The sequence below is a fragment of the Palaemon carinicauda genome, chromosome 11 (assembly GCF_036898095.1).
Source record: "Palaemon carinicauda isolate YSFRI2023 chromosome 11, ASM3689809v2, whole genome shotgun sequence".
Taxonomy (NCBI): Eukaryota; Metazoa; Arthropoda; class Malacostraca; order Decapoda; family Palaemonidae; genus Palaemon; species Palaemon carinicauda.
The window spans coordinates 68444239-68466576 of record NC_090735.1 but is presented as its reverse complement, the minus strand read 5'-3'; the positions used below and the strand labels follow the sequence as shown (position 1 = coordinate 68466576).

General features: G+C 44.5%; 1 protein-coding gene across 1 annotated transcript in view; it reads left to right on the top strand.

Moving 5' to 3' along the window:
• Positions 1–22338, top strand: part of LOC137650050 (elongation factor-like GTPase 1) — a 132023-nt gene that overhangs the window by 86687 nt on the left and 22998 nt on the right. Inside the window, exons 8-10 of the mRNA XM_068383080.1 lie at positions 7402–7580; positions 18010–18175; positions 21826–21998. Of these exons, the coding sequence (XP_068239181.1) occupies positions 7402–7580; positions 18010–18175; positions 21826–21998 (518 nt within the window). The remainder of the gene's footprint in view (positions 1–7401; positions 7581–18009; positions 18176–21825; positions 21999–22338) is intronic.

Genomic DNA, 22338 nt, shown 5'->3' with positions numbered 1-22338 from the left:
GTAGCTAAGTCACGTCAGTCAGGTTGTTTAGAACCACACTCGATGCGGTCTCGTGTGGATTTTCAGCCACATTTGGACGTTAGGCCACTTGCTGATGCTCCTGTTGACGTTCAGGACGTTCGCTAACAATCGGAGTTGACTTGTTTTGACGCTGTGCGTCAACCTCCGCATTCTAGAGTTGTTTTGACTGCTCAGTCTAGGCAGTCAAAGCAGTCTCGAGTGGACGCTGTGCGTCCTCACGCACCTGTTGTTGTTGACAGTTCAGTTGTTGACAGTTCACAGACTGTCAAGCAGTTACATGACGTTGCGTCCTGGTCCGCTACTAATGCACCAGTATGTGTGGACTCTGCTTGTAAAGCATTGCCACCACGGTAGGTCTCTCCCTTGCTTGAGACTCAGCTTTTATTGGACAAGGTTCCTTTAGATGAGGAAGTTGCTGTTCCCCCTCCTACTGATATTCCCTTGAGGACTCTGTCAGACGGAGAGGAGCCTAAAGCTGCTTAGCCCTCTATGGACTTTAATTAAATCATGCTGATTTTTAAGGATCTTTGTCCGGATCTTTTTGTAACTGCTGCTCCTCGTTCGCCTAAACGTCAGAGCTTACACTAGGCCTAGCTACTTCGAAGCCGTTGTTTATAAGCTAGTGCTCTCTCGCTCTCCTAGAGAGCTTTACGTCTGCTAGGCGACTGGTTTATCACCAGGAGGAGTTTGGGGGATACAGCCTTTGCTTTCCCTTCTTTTAAACTGGCTTATAGAGCGAGAGTCTGATATGACACGAGAGAAGTTCTCGGCTTGGGAGTTCCTGCCTCTGCCCAGATAGACTTCTCAAATCTCGTAGACTCTCCATGGCGCCTGGACAGGAGACGCTCCAAGTTTTTTACAGGTCAACTTCACAGCTGTTTTCGAGCCTTTGAAGTTTTGCTGTACAATTATGTCATGCATAAACAAGGCTTTCAGGGATGGAAAGCGGTACCGCCTCAGTCGCTAACCCCGTCTGTTGCCGCACCTGCTCCCGTAGACCCTAAATGGGCTTTGCTGCAAGACATGCAGTCCAAGCTTGCGTCCTTGATAGAGGACTTTAATGCGGAGAAGGTTGCTACCGAACCTTCTGGCCAACAACCTTCCAACCGGTCGGTTGTGCGTCCTGTTGACGCTGAGGTAACCTTCTCGCGTCTACCAGTTGAGGTGGTTCCTCCACTGATGCAACCCAGTGTGGGTTGCCAGCCGCACGTTGACGTTAAGCGACGCTCGGAGGTGGTTGTTGACGTTCAGGACGTTCAACAACCATCAGAGGTGACTTGTTTTGACGTGGTGCGTCAACCTCAGACGGTCTAGACAGTCTCGGGTGGACGCTGTGCTTCCTCACGCACCCATGGTTGTTGACAGTTCACAGACTGTGCAGCAATTCCATGACGTTGCGTCCGGCTCCGTCACGCATGCACCAGTGCGACCGGACTCGCGAGCCAGACGTTGCCCACTCCGTTGCCGTTTCCTCATCAGTTTTCGGATGAGGAACTATCTGATGAGGACGTTGCTGAACAACAAGACGATCAGCCCCCAGAATAGATCAAGCCCTGCTATCCATCCAGAAGATGCTGAAGAAGGAACGCTGCTCAGTCAGGCTGTGGATGAGTGGTGGGGACGCTGTCATCCCTAGAACAGTTTGTATCACTAGGAAGACTACACCTCCGTCCTCTTCAATACCATCTGGCTTTTCACTGGAAAAAGGACAAGACGCTAGAAGCGGTCTCGATCCCGATTTCCGGAAAGATAAAGTCTTGTCTGACTTGGTGGAAGGACAATATCAATCTAAGAGAGGGTCTTCCCCTGGCTGTTCAGACTCCCCACCACGTTCTCTTCTCGGACGCATCGGACTTGGGCTGGGGCGCGACACTGGACGGTCGGGAATGCTCAGGTCTGTGGAACTCGAGTCAGAGGAGCATGCATATCAACTGCAAGGAGCTGTTGGCAGTTCATATGGCCTTGAAAAGCTTCGAGTATCTCCTTCGAGGCAAAGTGGTGGAAGTAAACTCGGACAACACCACGGCCTTGGCGTACATCTCCAAACAAGGAGGTACCCACTCATTGACGTTGTACGAGATCACAAGGGACCTGCTCATCTGGTCAAAAGGTCAAGACATCTCCCTAGTAACGAGGTTCATCCAAGGCGACTTGAACGTCATAGCAGATTGTCTCAGTCGGAAAGGGCAAGTAATTCCAACCGAATGGACCCTCCACAAGGATGTGTGCAAGAGACTTTGGGCCACTTGGGGTAAACCATCCATAGATCTCTTTGCAACCTCGCTGACCAAGAGGCTTCCAATCTATTGCTCTCCAGTCCCGGACCCAGCAGCAATACATATAGATGCTTTCCTCCTAGATTGGTCACATCTGGATCTCTACGCATTCCCACCGTTCAAGATTGTCAACAAGGTACTGCAGAAGTTCGCCTCTCACGAAGGGACAAGGTTGACGTTAGTTGCTCCCCTCTGGCCCGCGAGAGAATGGTTCACCGAGATACTTCGATGGTTAGTAGACGTTCCCAGAAGTCTTCCTCTAAGGGTAGACCTTCTACGTCAGCCACACGTAAAGAAGGTACTCCAAAGCCTCCACGCTCTTCGTCTGACTGCCTTCAGACTATCGAAAGACTCTCGAGAGCTAGAGGCTTTTCTGTAGCTCAAATAGCTGATTTTCTCTTATACCTGAGAAAAGGACGATCCCTTTCAGCTCCCACTATCAAGGGCTACAGAAGCATGTTGGCATCGGTCTTCCGGCATAGAGGCTTAGATCTTTCCAACATAAAGATCTGCAAGACCTCCTTAAGTCTTTTGAGATCACCAAGGAGCGTCGTTTGGCTACCCCTGGATGGAATTTAGACGTGGTACTAAGATTCCTCATGTCAGACAGGTTGGAGCCGTTACAATCAGCCTCCCTGAAAGATCTCACTCTTAAGACTCTTTTCCTGGTATGCTTAGCCTCGGCTAAAAGAGTCAGTGAGATTCATGCCTTCAGCAAGAACATCGGATTTTCGTCGGAAAAAGCCACTTGTTCGCTGCAACTTGGTTTTCTAGCCAAAAATGAGCTGCCTTCTCGGCCTTGGCCTAAATCTTTCGATATTCCCAGCTTATCGGAGATCGTAGGCAATGAACTAGAAAGAGTCTTATGCCCTGTTAGAGCTCTTAAGTTCTATTTAAAGCGTACTAAACCTTTACGAGGCCAATCTGAAGCTTTATGGTGTTCAGTTAAGAAACCATCCTTGCCTATGTCAAAGAATGCTTGGTCAGACTTTATCAGATTGTTAATACGAGAAGCTCATTCACATCTGAGTGAGGAAGACCGAACTTTGCTTAAGGTGAAGACGCACAAAGTTAGAGCTGTAACAACTTCCGTGGCCTTTAAGCAAAATATATCTCTGCAAAGTATAATGGACGCAACCTATTGGAGAAGCAAGTCAGTGTTCGCGTCATTTTACTTGAAAGATGTCCAGTCTCTTTACGAGAACTGCTACGCACTGGGACCATTCGTAGCAGCGAGTGCAGTAGTGGGTGAGGGCTCAACCACTACAATTCCCTAATTCCATATCCTTTTAATCTGTCTCTTGAAATGTTGTTTTTTATGGGTTGTCCGGAAGGCTAAGAAGCCTTTCGCATCCTGGTTGATTTGGCGGGTGGTCAAAGTCATTTCTTGAGAGCGCCCAGATTAGGGGTTTGATGAGGTCCTGTTGTATGGGTTGCAGCCCTTGATACTTCAGCTCCTAGGGGTCTGTCAGCATCCTAAGAGGATCGCGAGGCTCCGTAAGGAAGACGTACTTATAAGGCAGAGTAATCGTCTAAGTCGACTTCCTTACCAGGTACCTATTTATTTTGTTTTTGTTATTTTGATAACTTCTAAAATGAAATAAAAACTCTTAGCTCATAAGATGTAAACATATTTAACTGGTCTCTACCCACCACCCTGGGTGTGAATCAGCTATATATTCACCGGCTAAGTTAAATATTTAAAAATGATATTTTAATTATAAAATAAATTTTTGAATATACTTACCCGGTGAATATAAATTAAACGACCCTCCCTTCCTCCCCAATAGAGACGCAGTGGGATGAGGAGAAAATTGAGTCTTTGTTTACATGGAGTTTGGTATCTGGCCGACAGTTGGCGCTGATGGGCACACCCGCAACCTGTATAGCGATCGCTGGCGAGTTTTTTTGTACAGTTTTTTGTCTGTCGAGCAACAGAGTTGCAGCTATATATTCACCGGGTAAGTATATTCAAAAATTTATTTTATAATTAAAATATCATTTTGCATGTGAAAGTTTGTGATTTCACTAGCAAATCAGCTATATCTGTGAGCAATTCACGAGCAGATGTGTCGGAACTGCGACCAATTGTAGCACTAACACATTCACCTTGACCCTCACTATCTTCCACCTCCAGCAGAAGACCGACACCCTTTCCAGAGGGTTTCAAGGAGCCTCCTAATAGGTTCGCTAACGTACTTATTAGGCCGGAACTTCCTTCACGTCCGAGGGAACGTGTTCCTCTGCCTCAGAGGTTATCACCTCCTTCGACTGGAGCTCATTCTAGAGTTGCAATGAAAGGACACTCTCCTAGGAAATTCCAGTGTATACCTAGAGGATCAGAACTTCCTCCATGAGTGAATACGTTCATCTCCACCCTGCTGAAGTCTCTGAACGTGGCTCCTCCACCGCCACAACCTCTGACTGTTCCTGTCAAGGTAACCCCTAGGATCCCCCTGGAACCCTCGTCAAGTTCATCAGTTGGGAGTCACGACCTTAGAAGTAAGTCGACGGCAGACAAAGTACACAGTTCACCTCCATCCCGATCGCTTGCTGAAGGTCCTAATCCATCTGTCTCTTATATGGCCAACTTACCCTCTACGCCAGTGAAGGCAAAGGAGGTCATTTCTAAAAGACAGACAAGGAGGATGAGAGGCATAAAATCACCTCACGCCGACATCATCCTCCCTAGGACGAGTAGGGGCATAGGCTCGCCCTGGGAGATTACGATCCATCCCTTCAACCCTTAAGACATTGAAGTAGTGCCCCCGGACCAATGTCCAGTTTCCGTACCTTCTCCAGAGGAGGAGCCTTCAGCTCCTGCCAAACCGTCGTCAAGTGTCTCAAAAACCTCGCAGGTTCCCCCTCCTAAGACTGCGGGGGAACGTCCTGTGCGTAGGGAATCGAAGGATATTAAGACAAAACCCAAGAACGCTGCGGCACAGGAAGCTAGAATGGCTTAGGCACAGAGATGGTCCTTTGGGTCCTTCCAGCGATTCCGTTGACGACCCTGACCTACCCCAGACTGGATGTGAGTCTGGAGAGAGGTGCGAAGTACGCCATGCAGGCTGCTTCATGGCTTGATCCATGTCTAGGATCCTTAGGCTTCATGGTTCACTCCCACGATCTTTCAAAGGAGTCGGTCAGGAAAACTGTAGAGCCTTTCCTGTTGTCAGGTACCCGAACTCTTGGGTTTTTATTGCACCACATCGTCAACCTGTGGGCAAAGGCCATTCTCGAGACAAAGGGATACCGACATAGGTAAGTTCCACAAGCAGGTGCCGAAGGTGGAGGTCTCCCGGTTGAGGAATTCCACCCTTGAGGGTTCATCTCTTCATTCCGGAAGAGATAGAGAGGGATGCTGAGCGATGGAGGAAATTGTCGAACGGTTCTCTCTTCCATAGGGCCATGACATCGAGGCTCTATGGTAGACCTTCCCAATCTTCCCAGACTCAGCAAGAACCTTCCTCTTCTCACCCATCTACTTCTAGGTCCTCCAGACCTTCTAAGGTATCTAAGCGGCCCTTTCCATCCAAAGGCCAGAAAGGGTCCAAGTCCTTCAGAGGAAATAAGAGAAGAAAGGGTGGTGGCCGAGGTGGTCACTCCCAATAGGAAAGGCCTTCCTCCTCACCTACCACCTGTGGGAGGATGCTTACAGTGGCACTAGTAGAGGTGGCAGCTCCACAGGGCAGAACCCTGGACAGTTAAAGTGATCGTCGGAAGGTATCGCATTCCGTTCAATCAACCTCTCCCCCCTCTGACTCGGGATCCAGTGCATCTAAGCTTCTATGCGAAGGGATACACAAAGGAGGTGACCCTCAGGGCCGAAGTCCAGACCATGCTGCAGAAGGGTGCTCTCCAAGAGGTTGTGGATGGGTCCCCAGGCTTCTACAGTCAAATTTTTCTTGTGAAAAAGGCGACGAGGCTGGAGATCAGTCATCGATCTTTCCCCTCTGAACAAGTTTGTTAACAGACTCGGTTCAGAATGGAGACGGCAGACACAGTTATCCAAGCGGTTCATCCAAGGGACTTCATGCGTACACTGGATCTGAAGGATGCATACTACCAGATCCCAATCCATCTGTCTTCAAGGAAGTATCTAAGATTCATACACAAGGAAAAGACATACTAGTTCAAGGTTCTATTCTCCGGTCGTACGACAGCTCCTCAGGTATTATCCAGAATGTTCACCCTAGTGTCATCTTGGTCTCAAAGGAACGGCATCCGTCTTCTCAGATATCTAGACAACTGTCTGATCATAGCAGACTCGGAGATGACCCTTCTTCGTCCCTGGTACGTGCTTCTTGAGTTTTGTCAGGACCTGGGGGTTCTGATAAATCACGAAAAGTCATTACTGCAACCTTCCCAAAGACTAGTATACCTCAGTATGATCATTGACACCATCCAAAAGAAAGTCATTCCCATCAGTCGAAAGAGTACACAGCCGCACCTTTCCTCAGAAAAGAAGTTCTTCCAGCCTCTCGCTGGTTGAGTCTGTTAGGCCATCTGACCTCTCTCATCCGTCTTGTTCCAAATTGCCGCCTCAGGATAAGATCCCTGCATATTTTATTTTTCCTGATAAGATAAGGGAAAGAGAATTGCAATATTTACTGTTCACATTGACAGTGCTTGAAGCATCCATCGTGTGTAATGACAAAGAATGAATTTTTTTTAAATATACAACACTAACACTTTATTCATTGAAAGTTATTCTAGGTTTTTAATAGACTGAAGTGTGATCCTGCATATTTGCTAGTTTTTCTTATATCACATCATCTTATCATTTGTGTCATAGAAATATAAACACCTGACTCACAAAGGTGTTGTACACTGCTTGTTAAAATGAGACTGAATATAATTAATGACAATTAATGTCACAACATTTCTGACTGGGCTGAAGGACACTAAAATAATCCTAAATACTGCAGGCATTATGTTGTTTAAGACATAAATTAGCTGATACTCACCTACCTGATATTTTATTTACAAATAGTTAGTGACATTGGTATGGTTGAGTTATGAAATAAATGATAGCTGGTATGTTGCATATTGTCAGAAGAGCAATGGATTTATAAAGATTTTCTGATATTCTTTTTTGTTACAGAAATGGTAGTGGATCACTTGCCAAGTGCAGCTAGCATCAGTAAAGAACGGGCAATGAAGCTGATGTGTTCGGCTACTCAGAGGTTTGATTCACTTCCAGAGAAAAGTCAGCAACTTCAAAATGCATTTGTAAATTGCTCTAGTGAGGAAAATGCTCCTCTTATTGTTTATGTATCAAAGGTAATTGTTTTTTCAATATCTTTTTTAGGTGTTAGAAAATTCTGTAGTATCACCTAGCTAAATTGATCTGTTCTTTCACTCTTCAATAGTCTTTCAATAACAAAAAATATGTGTACAGTATTATAACACTCTCTCTCTCTCTCTCTCTCTCTCTCTCTCTCTCTCTCTCTCTCTCTCTCTCTCTCTCTCTCTCTCTCTCTCTCTTTTAAATGTAGAACTTACCTTTATGTATTCTTTTGGAGTTGTTACTGAATATCTGTTGGTTCTCAGTGCATTTTGCTTCAATTGATAGTATGAAATGTTTTTGCCATATTCTTCATGCTTATTTAAAAGAGTTTAATCACAGAATTCAAGTTAATAAGTATTTTTGCATAAATGGATATATGTAGGATGAATGAATGTACAGTGATGCCACTTGATACAAAAGTTTCCATATATGAAATATGCATGATAAGAAACAAGAAGCAAAGATTTTTTCACCGCTAAATACAAAGAAACTTTCATGATATGAAACAAGATTCGCCCAGTCCCAAGAATAATTTTAAAATTTGTGCGCCACCAAACTCCAATTTTTCCATCATCGTACTGCTATCCCATTGGTTATCTCCCTACCTTGTGCTAGATACCGCCGTAAGATCCTGCTCCCCTATTTTATATCAATAAGCACATTTTTAAGTTGAAAAAACAATGAACAGTACTGTATTGTGTGTATGTACATAAGCACAATGCTACTATACATAAAAAAATTAGAGATATAGTTTTCTTTCATTTCAGTAAATAAACAACAGATCATAGCATATTTTTTCCTTTTAATGTCATGATTATATATGAGGCGTATAGGATCACACTGTCTCAAGCGCCAGTTTTTTAAAAAAAGGACAGTTGAGCGCCAATTACTCAGGAACAAGTAACATACCTGCTTTGGTGGATGGCAGACAAAAACCTCTGCAGAGGTAAAAATCTTCTTGTCCCTCCTCTGGACTTGATGCTCTATACAGATGCATCAAAAGAAGGATGGGAGACCCACTTGCTGCATCACACGATCTCTGTCCTTTGGTCAGAATCTGAAAGGTACCAGCGCTTAAATCTCCTAGAAATGAGAGCAGCATACCTAGCTCTTAATCAGTTCCAACAGTTCCTGGCAGGCCACTCTGGTTTTAATGAGTGACAACACCACAGTGGTGGCTTTCATAAACAAACAAGGCGGTACCTTTTTGCAGCCTCTATGCCATCTTTGCAGTTGAGATTCTCAGATGGTCGGAAGAACATTCAGTGTCCCTGTCAGCTCGCTTCATTCCAAGCAAAGAAATGTGCTCACGGACAATCTGACCAGAGCGACTCGGATAGTAGGCTTCAAATGGTCTTTGAATCCTCTGATAGTCAACAAGTCCTTACTTTATGGGGTTCCCTAACTGTAGACCTGTCTGCAACATCTCTGAACAGCAAGCTTCTGCTGTACTGCTCCCCAGTCATGGACCCTCAGGCTCTATGGAAGGATGCATTTCAAAAATAGTGGAACAACATCGACGTGTATGCCTTTCCCTCGTTTTGTCTGATGAGAAGATTGCTCAACAAAACCAGAGCATCCAAAAATCTAATGTAGCCAGGCTTTGGCATCATGTAGAATGGTTCCCAGACCTCCTGCATCTTTTATTAGATCTACTTGAGAACTCCCTCCATGACCAGATCTATTCAAACAACCACACGCAAACATCATCCACAGAACCGTGCAGTCGCTTCGAGTTCACGCCAGGAGACTATCCAGTGTCTCCTCTCTCAGAAGGGCTTTTCACAAGAAGTTGCTTAGAGAATGTCCAGATACTTGCGTAGGTCTTCAGCCTCTGTGTACCAGGCAAAATGGACAATCTTTTGTGGTTGGTGTTGTGAAAGGAATATCTCTCCTTGATTCCACTACAGTATTCCACTAATAGCAGAGTTCCTTGTATACCTTCGGGAGGGGAAGCTTCTTTCAGTTTCGGCGGTGAAAGGCTATCACTCAACGAGCCCCGACTTTATGCTGAAAGGAGTGGATATTTCCTCTTCGTTGAAGCTTTCCTTACTCATACGGAGTTATGAGATTATTTGCTCTGTCAGAGATCAGGCCTCCTTCCTGGAGGCCTGATCTCTGATCCACATTTTGAGGTCCTTAAAAGGACCTCCCTATGAACCATTACGCCATGCAACTAACTGAAACCTCACTTTGAAGACGGCGTTTCTGCTTGCTTTAGCCTCTGCAAAGAAAGTCAGCGAACTACATGTATGGGCATAGGAGTAGGGGGCAGGGGCGACTATAGCCACCCTCCCCCTTTTTGCCAAAAATTTACTTGTCCATATTTACTTCAGAAAAGATATAAAGATGTTAAATTGCATGATTTTAAATATTAAACTTAGCCGGTGAATATATAATAGCTGACGTCTCGGACGGCTCGACAGAAACACAAAAACTCGCGAGCGATCGCCATGAAGGTTGCGGGTGTGCCCACCAGCGCCGACTATCGGCCAGATACCGCATATACATGTAAACAGCCTCAGTTCTTCTCTGTCGGTCTTGTCGACAAGTTGATTCCGTTACTCGCTGTTGACCTGGAGTTTTTCGTCATTCTTGGTGAAGTACTTCTTTTTGGTTTTGAGCTTTCGCAGTGCAGGTGTTTTTCTCTTCAATTAAAACTCTTGAACCCTTTTTTGGATAGCGTTTATTGTTGATGACTTTGGATTGTTTTTGGATTTTCTTTGACTTTTCAAAATGGCTGACCCTTCTCCGATTCCTAAATTTCGTAAATGTAATGCTAGGGATTGTAACAAACGTCTTCCAAAGGCCTCTCTCGACCCACATACCGTGTGTTCTAATTGCCGGGGTAAAACCTGCCAATTAGGAGATCGGTGTGATGAGTGCGTGGTACTTTCGGAATTCGACTGGCTAGAGTTTGATAAGTATTCTCGTAAGCTTGAGAGAGATAGGGTGAGGAGAAGCTCCTCTAGATCATTGGATTTTTCCTCTTCCCATGCCCCTGAACCTAATCCTTCCCCTGTAGTAGTTGTACCTGAACCCTCTACTAGCACTCATGAACCATCCATGCGGGATATGTTGCTTGCCATTCAAGCTTTGGGCGAGAGAGTTGAGTCTTTAGCATCGGACCGTAATCAACTCATGGCGGATGTAAATGTGTTAAAGTGTCAGAGTGCCACATTAGAAAATCGTGGGGATAAAGTGATTAGTGCGCAAAGTGTTTTTAGTGTTGCGACCGAGGGTTCGTCTGTTCGTGCTTGTCGTTCTCCTAGTCCGAGACCTCTTTCAGGCTCCCATGCACCAGGGAGAAGTAATGTCGTAGGACTTATGGGGACGAGAGGCTTTAACCAACGAACAGACGTTCCCTCCATGGTATCGGGCGTGTCTCGTCAAGACCGCCCCTACCATAAGACGAGCGAGGCTGTTTTCTCCTCGTCATCCGAAGGCTTCTCGCGAAAGAAACCTTGGAGCAAAGTTTCTAGACCCTTAAAGCGGAAGTCAGTCCCTTCAGGACAGGTCCAGCGTCCTGGCTGTAGCCATTGGGACAGCTCTGACCCTGTGCAGTCATCGGAAGACTGCTCGCCGCTTAAACGAAAGCGTAACACGGGCTCCGAGAGTCTCAGTAAAGGCAACGTTTTGCCATCACAGACGTTACCATCGTCTCGGCCCGTACCGACTCCCGTTGATCCTAAATGGGTTGTCCTGCAGGATATGCAGAATAAGCTTGCCTCCCTTATGGAGGAGTATACCGTTGAGCAGGTTCACGATGATCCTCGCCGTTACGCTGATCGAGAGCCTGGCCATCAGCCGCCCAAACGAGCCTTTACTCGTCCTGTTGACGTTCCGAAACGTGATGTCGGTAGTTTGTCACGTCAGTCACGTGACTTGGAGCCTCACTCGATGCAGTCCCGTGTTGACTTTCAGCCGCTGCCGCAGTCTCGTGTTGACGTTCAGCCGCTGCCGCATGCTCGTGTTGACGTTCAGGACGTTCGCCAACCAGCTCAGTTGCCTTGTTTTGACGTTGAGCGTCTAGCACCGCAGTCAAGGGTTGTTTTAACTGCTCAATCTAGGCAGTCTCGACTTGACGTCGAGCGTCCTCCCGCTCCTGTTGTTGTTGCTGGTCAGTCCTTTAAGCAGTTACATGACGTAGCTTCCTTGACTGCTACTGATGCTCCTTTGCGTGTGGACTTTGCTTGTCAAGCATTGCCACCACGGCAGGTCTCTCCCTTGCTTGAGACTCATCAATTGTCGGACGAGGTTCCTTCAGATGAGGTTCCTTCAGATGAGGATGTTGCTGATCCTCCGCCTACTGATAATCCTTTGGATGTTTTATCAGACGTGGAAGAGCCTAAGGCTGCGCAACCTTCTATGGATTTTAAGAAAATCATGATGATTTTTAAGGATCTTTTCCCAGACCATTTTGTTACTGCTGCTCCTCGTTCGCCTCCGTCTGAGTTTGCGCTAGGCTTAGCTGCTGCCAAGCCTTCTTTTACTAAGCTAGTGCTCTCTCGCTCTTCTAAGAGGGCTTTACGTCTACTAGGCGACTGGTTGGTTACCAGGAGGAGTTTGGGGAAGACGGCCTTTGCCTCCCTCCTTTTAAACTAGCTTCTAGAGCGAGCGTCTGGTATGACACGGGAGAAGTTCTCAGCTTGGGAGTCCCTGCCTCTGCCCATGGTGACTTCTCAAGCCTCGTAGACTCTCCCCGTCGCCTGGCCATGAGACGCTCTAAAATTTGTTGGTCCTCCTCGGACCTTGACCATCTCCTTAAAGGGGTTTACAGGGCCTTCGAAGTTTTTAACTTTCTAGATTGGTCTCTAGGAGCATTAAGCAGGAAGATCTCGTCTGCCGACCAGGATGTTTCCTTGCTTATTATGTCTTGTATGGACAAAGCCATCCGCGATGGCTCCAATGAGCTTGCCTCCACCTTTACGTCTGGAGTCCTGAAGAAGAGGGAAACCCTTTGCTCTTTCCTTTCAGCAGGAGTTACTCCCTGTCAAAGATCGGAGCTTCTCTTTGCTCCCTTATCGGCTGCCTTGTTTCCTCAACAGCTGATCAAGGACATTGCTGCTTCGCTTGTACAGAAGGATACACATGACCTGATGGCTTCTTCTGCTCGCAAGGGAGCTCCTTCTTCATCCTTTGTTGTGAGACCCAGAATCGATACTCCTGCATCTAGGTTTATCCCGCCCTTTCGTGGCAGAGCTCCCAGCAGGGGAGGCGCTCGTGCCGACGGAAAGAGAGGCAAGAGGAGAGGATCCAAGTCCTCCCGTGGCAGAGTCTGACTGCTCACGTCCTCAGACAGCGGTAGGGGCCAGACTGAACAACTTCTGGCAGGCCTGGGAGAAGAGGGGTGCAGACCAAGAGTCTGTGTTGTTGCTCAAGGAGGGGTACAAAATACCTTTTGTACGCAGACCTCCTCCAGTAACAGTTCCTCTAGACCTCTCTCCCAGGTATCGAGAGGAGTCAAGGAGACAAGCTCTACATCACCAGGTGTCTCTGTTGCTAGAGAAGGGAGCGGTGGTGAAAGTCTCGGACCTTCGATCACCGGGATTTTACAACCGTCTCTTCCTAGTCCCAAAGCATACGGGAGGTTGGAGGCCAGTGCTGGACGTCAGTGCGCTCAACGTTTTTGTTACGAAAACAAAATTTACGATGGAGACCACGAAGTCCGTCCTAGCAGCGGTCAGAGAGGGAGACTGGATGGTCTCTCTCGACCTGCAGGATGCGTACTTCCACATTCCTATACACCCGGATTCTCAACCGTATCTGAGGTTTGTTTACAGGAATGTGGTGTACCAGTTTCGAGCACTGTGCTTCGGCCTCAGCCCTGCTCCTCTCGTGTTTACGAGGCTCATGAGGAATGTGGCAAAATTCCTTCATTCATCGGGAATTCGAGCCTCCCTGTACTTGGACGACTGGCTTCTCAGAGCATCGTCCCGTCATCGCTGTCTGCAGGACCTTCACTGGACGTTGGGTCTGGCAAAGGAGTTGGGACTGTTGGTAAACTTAGAAAAGTCTCAACTGATTCCATCCCAGACGATTCTCTATTTGGGGATGGAGATTCGCAGTCTAGTTTTTCGGGCTTTTCCGTCTGCCACCCGAATAGAGCAAGCCCTGCTCAAAGTCCGACTCATGCTGAAAAAAGACCGTTGTTCAGTAAGAAGTTGGATGAGCCTCGTAGGGACTCTGTGTCATCCCTGGAGCAGTTTGTCTCGCTAGGGAGACTTCACCTTCGCCCTCTCCAGTTCCATCTAGACTCACACTGGAACAAGAGCAAGACTTTAGAAGCTGTATCAATCCCGGTCTCCGAGCCAGTAAAAGCATGCCTGAACTGGTGGGACAGCAACATAAGTCTGAGAGAGGGTCTGTCCCTGGCAGTCAAGAACCCAAACCACGTGTTGTTCTCAGACGCGTCAGATTTGGGTTGGGGAGCGACTCTGGACGGTCGGGAATGTTCGGGTCTTTGGACGTCGGTTCAGAAGAGCATGCACATCAACGGCAAGGAGCTATTAGCGGTTCACTTGGCCTTGATGAGTTTCGAGAGCATTCTTCGAAACAAAGTGGTAGAGGTCAATTCAGACAACACCACAGCATTGGCGTACATCTCCAAGCAAGGAGGCACTCACTCCCACACACTGTTCGTCATCGCAAGGGACCTCCTCATCTGGTCAAAAAATCGAGGCATCTCCCTGTTGACAAGATTCATCCAGGGGGACTTGAACGTCTTGGCAGACTGTCTCAGTCGGAGAGGTCAGGTGATCCCCACGGAATGGACCCTCCACAAGGACGTGTGCAAGAGTCTTTGGGTGACTTGGGGTCAACCCTCCATAGACCTCTTTGCCACCTCGTTGACCAAAAGGCTCCCGACCTATTGCTCGCCAGTCCCAGATCCAGAGGCGACCCACATAGATGCTTTTCTACTGGACTGGTCTCACCTGGACGCGTACGCATTCCCACCGTTCAAGATCGTCAACAAGGTACTGCAGAAGTTCGCCTCTCACGAAGGGACAAGGTTGACGTTGGTTGCTCCCCTCTGGCCCGCGAGAGAGTGGTTCACAGAGGTACTTCAATGGCTGGTAGATGTTCCAAGGAGTCTTCCTCTAAGGATAGATCTCTTACGGCAGCCCCACGTAAGGGATCTTCATCAAAGCCTCCCCGCGCTTCGTCTGACTGCCTTCAGACTATCGAAAGACTCTCAAGAGCTCGAGGCTTTTCGAAGGAGGCAGCCAGAGCGATTGCGAGAGCTAGGAGAGCTTCTACCATCAAAGTATACCAGTCGAAGTGGGAAGTCTTTAGAGACTGGTGCAAGTCAGCATCTATTTCCTCTTCCAGTACCTCTGTAGCCCAAATCGCAGACTTTCTCCTACATCTGAGAAATGTTCGCTCCCTCTCAGCGCCCACTATTAAGGGGTACAGGAGCATGTTGGCGTCTGTATTCAGACATAGAGGCTTAGATCTTTCTAATAATAAAGATCTCCAAGATCTCCTTAAGTCTTTCGAGACCTCTAAGGAGCGTCGTATGGCAACTCCTGGATGGAACTTAGACGTGGTCCTAAGGTTCCTAATGTCCGACAGGTTTGAGCCATTACATTCAGCCTCCCTGAAGGATCTCACCCTCAAGACGCTTTTCTTAGTGTGCTTGGCTTCGGCTAAAAGGGTCAGTGAGATCCATGCCTTCAGTAGGAACATCGGCTTTTCCACAGATAAAGCCACATGTTCACTTCAGCTTGGTTTCTTGGCCAAAAATGAACTGCCTTCTCGTCCTTGGCCTAAGTCATTTGATATACCTTGCCTGTCAGAGATCGTAGGCAACGAGCTTGATAGAGTACTGTGTCCAGTTAGAGATCTTACGTTTTATTTAGCTCGTACCAAATCCTTACGAGGTGGATCTGAGGCCTTGTGGTGCTCAGTTAAGAAGCCATCATTGCCTATGTCAAAGAATGCTTTGTCGTATTTTATTAGATTTTTAATCCGAGAGGCTCATTCTCACTTGAGTGAAAAAGACCGTTGCTTGCTTAAGGTTAAGACGCACGAAGTAAGAGCTATAGCAACTTCCGTGGCCTTTAAGCAAAACAGATCTCTGCGAAGTATTATGGACGCGACCTTTTGGAGAAGCAAGTCGGTATTCGCGTCATTTTACTTAAAAGATGTCCAGACTCTTTATGAGGACTGCTACACACTGGGTCCATTCGTTGCAGCGAGTGCAGTAGTAGGTGAGGGTTCTACCACTACATTCCCTTAATTCCAATATCCTTTTAATCTGTCTCTTGAAATGTTTTTAATCTTGTTTTGGGTTGTACAGAAGGCTAAGAAGCCTTTCGCATCCTGGTTGATTTGGCGGGTGGTCAAGTCATTTCTTGAGAGCGCCCAGATTAAGGGTTTTGATGAGGTCCTGTTGTATGGGTTGTCGCCCTGGATACTTCAGCTCCTGGAAGTCTTTTCAGCATCCTGAGAGGATGGCTGGGCTTCGTGAGGAAAGCGGACTAACAAGGCAGAGTAATCGTCAGAGTCAGCTTCCTTACCAGGTACCTATATTTATTTGGGTTTTGTTATGATATAACTGTCAAAAACTCTAAGCATATACGCCGTAAACTGTATTAATACTGGTCTCTACCCACCACCATGGGTGTGAATCAGCTATTATATATTCACTGGCTAAGTTTAATATTTAAAAATGATATTTTGATTATAAAATAAATTTTTGAATATACTTACCCGGTGAATATATAAATTATAGGCCCTCCCTTCCTCCCCGATAGAGACCCAGCGGAATGAGAAGAACTGAGGCTGTTTACATGTATATGCGGTATCTGGCCGATAGTTGGCGCTGGTGGGCACACCCGCAACCTTCATGGCGATCGCTCGCGAGTTTTTGTGTTTCTGTTGAGCCGTCCGAGACGTCAGCTATTATATATTCACCGGGTAAGTATATTCAAAAATTTATTTTATAATCAAAATATCAAAAGATATAAAGATGTTAAATTGCATGAATTTAATAACTCAGAAAAGATTCAAAGATATTAAATTGTTCATACAATATTTAGTAACTCATTCTTTCACCTTCTTCAGCAGACAGCCATTTTCCATTCTCTCAACATGGCCAAACCACCTCAACACATTCATATCCACTCTAGCTGCTAACTCATTTCTTACACCCGTTCTCACCCTCACTACTTCATTCCTAACCCTATCTACTCGAGATACACCAGCTATACTCCTTAGACACTTCATCTCAAACACATTCAATTTCTGTCTCTCCGTCACTTTCATTCCCCACAACTCCAATCCATACATCATTGTTGGTACAATCACTTTCTCATACAGAACTCTCTTTACATTCATGCCCAACCCTCTATTTTTTTACTACTCCCTTAACTGCCCCCAACACTTTGCATCCTTCATTCACTCACTGACGTACATCTGCTTCCACTCCACCATTTGCTGCAACAACAGACCCCAAGTACTTAAACTGATCCACCTCCTCAAGTAACTCTCTATTCAACATGACATTCAACCTCGCACAACCTTCCCTTCCCATGCATCTCATAACCTTATTCTTACCCACATTAACTCTCAACTTCCTTCTCTCACACACCCTTCTAAATTCTGTCACTAATCGGCCAAGCTTCTATTCCTCGTCTGCATCCAGTACAGTATCATCCGCAAACAACAACTGACTCTCTCAGCTAACTCCGCCCACCCTTTGTCCCCAAAATAAAATAAAGATAATGTCCTATCACTAGTTCCTTTGCAAAATTTCCAAAGCACCTGGTTCCCCAAAACAATTGCCTATTCTCTTTCAAACTTGACACAGTACCTCATAAAATATAAAAGAACATTACATAAGCCCTTGTTCATGTCTCGCACGAATCCCACAACACTCAAATAGAATACATAAGACTTTGTAACAAAATTACGTGAAATAAAAAGTTAATTTTTAAAAGTAACGAAAATTTACATATATTAAGTTGAATTAAGAATACAATGAAATTAACGACGAAAGTTTTACGTAATTTACATCTCACACCTACGTCTACACGAGAGGAGCTTGTTTTAAGAGCTGGCTATTCGTCTCTGCAACGCATATATGAAAACAATATAAAATATAAACAAAATCATTATTAAACTTCTGTATTTACTCTATATTAGACCAGCTTTGTAAGAATATATATACATATATATATATATATATATATATATATATATACACACATACATACATACATACATACATACACATAACCAGATACTTGCTCTTTAATATACAAGGGAGATATCTGGTCTCTCCACTTCCAGGTGTGGAATTGATATTCATTATGCTCGAAAACTGATTAAGATAATACAGTACATTAATACTATTGATTTAGAATTAAGTTTCCCTTATATTCTGGAATTGGTATTTTGAAGAATCTCTAATTTCAGATATTTGGTGTTCAAAGAAAGAACTTTCAGGATGAAAAATCTGAAGGTAAACAAGGGTTTCACGTCCAGAATATAAAGAGTTCAATTTCTGAGGAGGAAATGGCTAAGCGCAGGGAAGAAGCCCGCCGTATGAAAGAGGTAGCAGCTGGGTTAACTGATGGTAATGGTATGTACTTTTGATTGTGTGCCACTCATGTTCCATAATATCCACTTTTGTAATCCCTATATGATTGTATACAGTATATGTAATTTCTGTGAACCTTCCCTAATGTTCATATTGCTTCTATAGAAGCTTGTTTTATCAACATTTACCCTTAGAATAAAAAAAAATCTATTTTCTTGCACTAAACACATCCCTCTTTTAAGGTAATGAAACACTCTAGCAGGTAATGGCCAGAAGCAAAGCAGGGAAAATCCAGAGCCTCTGTTATTTCAGTTCTCGGTTGCATCGGTTCAACACTCACCTTCTTCCATGTTGTGATAAGTTTCAGTGCATTTTGGTGGTTTCTTCCTGTGGATTTATTACCAATACTGGCCAGGATATAACAGGAATTTAGATAACTTATACATACATACATATACCAAGGCACTTCCCCCAATTTTGGAGGGTAGCCGACATCAAACAAATGAAACAAAAAAGGGGACGTCTCCTCTCTTATGTTCCTCCCAGCCTGACAAGGGACTCAACCGAGTTCGGCTGGTACTGGTAGGGTGGCACAGCCTACCCTCCCACATTATCCACCAGCGATGAAGCTTCATAATGCTGACTCCCTTACTGCTGCTACCTCCGCGGTCATCCAAGGCACTGGAGGAAGCAGCAGGGCCTACCGGAACTGTGTCACAATCGCTCGCCATTCATTCCTATTTCTAGCATGCTCTCTTTCATCTCTCACATCTATCCTCCTATCACCCAGAGCTTCCTTCACTCCATCCATCAACCCAAACCTTGGCCTTCCTCTTGTACTTCTCCCATCAACTCTTGCATTCATCACCTTCTTTAGCAGACAGCCATTTTCCATTCTCTCAACATGGCCAAACCACCTCAACACATTCATATCCACTCTAGCTGCTAACTCATTTCTTACACCCATTCTCACCCTCACTACTTCATTCCTAACCCTATCTACTCGAGATACACCAGCCATACTCCTTAGACACTTCATCTCAAACACATTCAATTTCTGTCTCTCCGTCACTTTCATTCCCCACAACTCCGATCCATACATCGCAGTTGGTACAATCACTTTCTCATACAGAACTCTCTTTACATTCATGCCCAACCCTCTATTTTTTACTACTCCCTTAGCTGCCCCCAACACTTTGCATCCTTCATTCACTCACTGACGTACATCTGCTTCCACTCTACCATTTGCTGCAACAACAGACCCCAAGTACTTAAACTGATCCACCTCCTCAAGTAACTCTCCATTCAACATGACATTTAACCTTGCACCATCTTCCCTTCTCGTACATCTCATAACCTTACTCTTACCCACATTAACTCTCAACTTCCTTCTCTCACACACCCTTCCAAATTCTGTCACTAATCGGCCAAGCTTCTCTTCCGTGTCTGCTACCAGTACAGTATCATCCGCAAACAACAACTGATTTACCTCTCATTCATGGTCATTCTTGTCTACCAGTTTCAATCCTCGTCCAAGGACTCGAGCATTCACGTCTCTCACCACTCCATCAACATGCAAATTAAACAACCACGATGACATCACACATCCCTGTCTCAGTCCCACTCTCACCGGAAACCAATCACTCACTTCATTTCCCATCCTAACACATGGTTTACTACCTTTGTAGAAACTTTTCACTGCTTGCAACAACCTTCCACCAACTCTATATAACCTCATCACATTCCACATTGCTTCCCTATCACCTCTATCAAGCTTTCTCCAGATCCATAAACGCAACATACACATACTTACCTTTTGCTAAATATTTCTCGCATATCTGCCTAACTGTAAAAATCTGATTCATACAACCCCTACCTCTTCTAAAACCACCCTGTACTTCTAAGATTGCATTCTCTGTTTTATTCTTAATCCTATTAATCAGTACTCTACCATACACTTTTCCAACTACACTCAACAAACTAATACCCCAAACTAATACTCATGCACATCTCCCTTACCCTTGATAGTGGTACAATACACGCACAAACCCAATCTACTGGTACCATTGACAACACAAAACACACATTAAACAATCTCACCAACCAGTCAAGTACAGTCACACCCCCTTCCTTCAACATCTCAGCTCTCACACTATCCATACCGGATGCTTTTCCTACTCTCGTTTCATCTAGTGCTCTCCTCACTTAATCTCTTGTAATATCTCTCTCAAATACCTTACAGCTCCTCTTCTGGAAAAGTTTTTTTTTTTTTTTCAAGTTCAAAGCCTAAATGAAACTTGCTTTTAGTTCAAGGGATATCCAAGAGAAGACAGCTAGTTGTTAAAGTGAGGATGATGACAATAATGAGATGCTAGCACCATTCTCTAATACAGGCTGAACCTAGTGAAACTTGCTTTTAGTTCAGAAATCCAGGGAAGACTAGGCTAGTCGTTTATAGTGGGGATGATGACAATAATGACATGCCTTCATCATTTTGTAACATACTGTACAGTACACTTAGCCAGCGAAGTTTTAATAATGATGAACTTCAAAAGCACTTAACGTATTTAGCTTCCTTTGTTAAATCTCAAAAGGCCACAAAGTCTTCTATTAAAGCCAGTAATTCTGTACTTAACTTGCCCAGTTGCTAACCCTAGCCCGACTTTTCAAGCTGGGTCTATTGATAATAGTGATTTATTTAGTAAGGGTTCAGAAGGTACTCAATGCCTTACAGAGTTGAGATCCTCTCACAGAGCCTCAAATTTGTATTTACTTTGGAGTACCCTTCTGCTTCTAAGCCCTTGCATTCCCGCATTCCTAGTTGCTCTTTAGACAACTAATAGATTGCGACGCAGAACGCAGTTGGTAGTCTGGATCGTAATATCCCTCTACTCACTAAAGTAAGTGACCTAATCTCATATTTCATTATTCAGTGTTCCCAATTAAAATTTTCTTATAATTTTTTATATTTGTTATATACGTAACTTATTTACCGTATATTTTGCACTTACTGTAATGCCCTTTTGTTAGCAACATTGTTTCATATGTGGATGGTGTGGCACATTGTATGATTCTCTCAGCTCTCTAATGTTGCTGATGAAGTTTCAGTTAAAGTTGATTTGTTGCGTCATGTTTCGGAGGGTAGTGCTTCGTTAATTTGAAAGCTCGACCACTAGCCTTTGATCGTCTCCAAGGGATGCTAGTTGATCATACTTCTTCCTGCTGTTTAGTAAGGAAATTTTATCTAGGTGATTTTATTTGTTCAAAGAATTTTCAAAGCTTGTATAACTACTCATGAAACTATTCTATTAAATTTGTAGGAACAAGTTGACAATAATATTGTTTTATTTACTAATTCTGTTTAGTGACCAGATACGTATTGCATATGTAACTGCTATCATCCTTGGTACAAATTGGAATGTATATGATTTTATACTTATTTGTAATTTTATTTCCCTTTCTATTGTATTCATATTTAGGAAATTTAGTTTTCATTATCAATAAGTGAATGAATCAGATTTCCCCTATACAAGGGTAGATATTCCAAATACAGAGATTTAGATATTTTTGATCAAAGTAACTTATTAATACATAAAAGTTACTAAATTAGTAATGTACTCTGTATTGTGAAATTAATATGTTCCTTCCCCTTTTCAATTTAATTATACTGTAGTATCACACTTTTCTTTCAGATTCCAAAGAAAAAGAATTGTCCCCAGAAGAAGTGGCTGAATATGAAAGACAACGACAAGAAAGGTTAGCGGATAAAGAAAGGGAGCGAGAGGAAAAACAGAAATTCCAAGAAGAGGAGGTGTTGGTGGCTTTTGCCAGAGTTTACAGTGGCATTCTCAAGCCTGGACAGAAGGTAAGTTCCACAATGCGGACACTGCTACATTTATCTTGTTTAGATATCAACACATCTTTTCCACACTCGAGATCAGTAGTTATAAAGCAAACTTTTTTGTCAAGTTTATATTTTTTCCATCGCATATGTAATTGTTATTTATGATTATTATAATTTTTAAGTGGATATAATCAAATTATAAAAGAAATTATATGGAGTTGGTGGAAGGTTGTTGCAAGCAGTGAAAAGTTTCTACAAAGGTAGTAAAGCATGTGTTAGGATAGGAAATGAAGTGAGTGATTGGTTTCCGGTGAGAGTGGGGCTGAGACAGGGATGTGTGATGTCGCCGTGGTTGTTTAAC